This window comes from Protobothrops mucrosquamatus, unplaced genomic scaffold (genome assembly GCF_001527695.2).
Source record: "Protobothrops mucrosquamatus isolate PMUCROS unplaced genomic scaffold, P.Mucros_1.0 scaffold481, whole genome shotgun sequence".
Lineage (NCBI taxonomy): Eukaryota > Metazoa > Chordata > Lepidosauria > Squamata > Viperidae > Protobothrops > Protobothrops mucrosquamatus.
In genome coordinates, this window is record NW_015386801.1 from 510,948 (window position 1) to 513,420 (window position 2,473).

The 2,473-nt window shown below is 46.0% G+C and overlaps 1 protein-coding gene across 1 annotated transcript in view; it reads left to right on the forward strand.

The window, feature by feature from the left end:
• SPEG (striated muscle enriched protein kinase) overlaps positions 1-2,473 on the forward strand; it is a gene marked incomplete at its 3' end in the record, with an annotated part of 116,691 nt that overhangs the window by 92,634 nt on the left and 21,584 nt on the right. Inside the window, 1 exon segment of the mRNA XM_029284274.1 lies at positions 2,165-2,284. Within this exon segment, the coding sequence (XP_029140107.1) occupies positions 2,165-2,284 (120 nt within the window).

Genomic DNA, 2,473 nt, shown 5'->3' on the forward strand with positions numbered 1-2,473 from the left:
GAGAGAGGCACTTGCGCTTCCCCTCTCTCTCTCTCTCTCTTTCCCCTCTCCCTCTCTCTTTCCTCTCCCTCCCTCCCCCCTTTCTCCAGGTGAGGAGAAAGAGAGAGGAAGAGAGAGGCACTTGCGCTTCCTCTCTCTCTCTCTCTCTCTTTCCCCTCTCCCTCTCTCTTTCCTCTCCCTCCCTCCCCCCTTTCTCCAGGTGAGGAGAGAGGGAGAGGCACTTGCGCTTCCTCTCTCTCTCTCTTTCCTCTCTCTTTCTCTCTTTTTCTCTTTCCCCTCTTCCTCTCTCTTTCCTCTCCCTCCCTTTCTCCCCCCCATCTTCTTCTCATCTCACAATCTTCGCTGACAAAGCAGCCGGGACTCTGGTGCGCCTTCCCAGCCAGCTGGGCCAATGGTCCCGCGGCTGGAGATTGCAGGGGCTGCTCTCTCTCAGGGCCGTGGCTTGCGGGAAGGCTGGCCTGCTCAGCAGAGGCTCTGGCTGGCTGCTCCCAGCGGGGATTCCAGGCTTCCCCATGTGGTTCCCCGACCACGTGTACCTCGGATGGGGCCAGCCAGGGAAAGGGACTTCCTGGCCGTGCTTCTCCCAGAGGGTGGGGCGCCTGGGCACAGGGCCAATCAGGAGCCCTGCGAGGGGGCAAATCTGCATGAGAGAGAAAGAGAGAGAGAAGCACAAGTGCCTCTCTCTGTCTCTCTCTACAAATGGCGGAGGACGCTCGGAGCTGCAGGGGAAGGCTCAAAGGTGTCCCCAAAACATCTTGCTCCATCACCCTCTATCGCCCCCTTTTCATTCCATCGCCCCCACGCCGCCCCTTTTCATTCCATCGCCCCCCTGAAAAATGAAATCGCCCCCTGGGGGGCGGTACCGCCCAGGTTAAGAACCACTGCTTTAGAGCATCCAATTATAGTTAGGGTGCCCACGCTAGATTCAGATTAACCTGGTCTACGTGAATCTAAATATTGCACACCTTTAATTATCAGTGGAGTTTAACAAACAATTATCCCCAACCTATGAATCCCTATTTTTATATGCATCTCCCCAACATTAGGTGATACCAGTTCATATCACCTGATATAATTTAGCTCCTTCATTCATAATTAAATCTATGCCTTAACTTTCCTGCATATATATCCATCAGCTCTATTTTACAAGATTCATATTGATTCATTCATATCTATTACATCCTACTTATTTCTCTTATTGCACAAATATAGCAAATATCTATTTTCCTTCCTTCTAGTTCATCAATTAATTGATTAAATAATTCTTTAACATTTAGTCCTCTAGCTTTCCAAGTTGGTCACAATCTTGCATATGCTATGTTTTTTCTCATAATAGAAATTTACTATTTTACCAGAATGGCACTCACCATATAAAAATTGTACTGGGGAATTCTGGGAATTGAAGTCCATGCATCTTCAAGTTGCCAAGGTTAAGAAACACTGGTCTAGATTTTCAATCTTAGTTGTACCTCCGTCATATGCAGCATTCCCTGCTAATAGGAAGGAAAGTTCTAGTCAGTTTATACATTTTGACTAATGACTTCCAAACTCAAACCAAACTGTATACAACAGAAAATAAAAACAGATGCGAGGGGGTTGGAGGACTGACGAATGCTATTCTCTGATTGGTCAGTTGGAGGGAATGTTGACTGGTTAATGGTGCTTTGTAAATATGAAGAACTGGCCACAGTGAAAATGACCACAGGTAAGGTTCAAGCTACTTTTGAGGGATGAAGAATGGAAGTGGTGATGAATGTGGAAGTATCCTTATTTTTTTATTATTTTTATTTTTTGCTCCTATTCATGGCACTCAAAATTAATTGCCTGAGTTTGTTACTGCTACAACTTGCTTCAGGATTGGATGAGGGATAGCTGGCCGAGTAACTTAACTCACAGCTCTGTTATCACCTGACTCTATGGTTCAGCTTCCAAATTTGTAAGGAAGAATGCTCTTAAAATAGCCCTGGAAATACTCCTTTCTTGCCAGCTTGCCTGTATAGTCTTCATACTATTTCCTCAGCAGTATTTTCCTACCGTCTCTCTGTATCTGTTACGTTGGCTGCCTGCTCCTAAAGCTTTTTGTAACCAATTCCTACAAATATTACAATCTCATTCTGTGTCCCTTTCCCCCCTTCACCTCTCCATCTTTCTTTCCTCTTTGCAGATAAGGATGTACACCGTTTGGTCTTCAGCTCTGTCAGTCACGCCCATGCTGGAGTTTATAAAAGTGTTATTGCCAACAAAGTGGGCAAAGCTACCTGCTATGCGCACCTCTATGTCACGGGTAAGGAAAGACGTTGGGACCATGGGAAGAGGTTCCTGTTCATTTTTGACAAGATTCTGCTTATGCATTCCAGGTATGCTAGGCTACACCTATTTGATTTTAAGGCTATGCCTCACAGATGGAGAAAAGGAGGATAAAAAGGAGGACATGTCCTCCTTCTGCCAGAGGTCTGTAACTCTAGCAGAGATT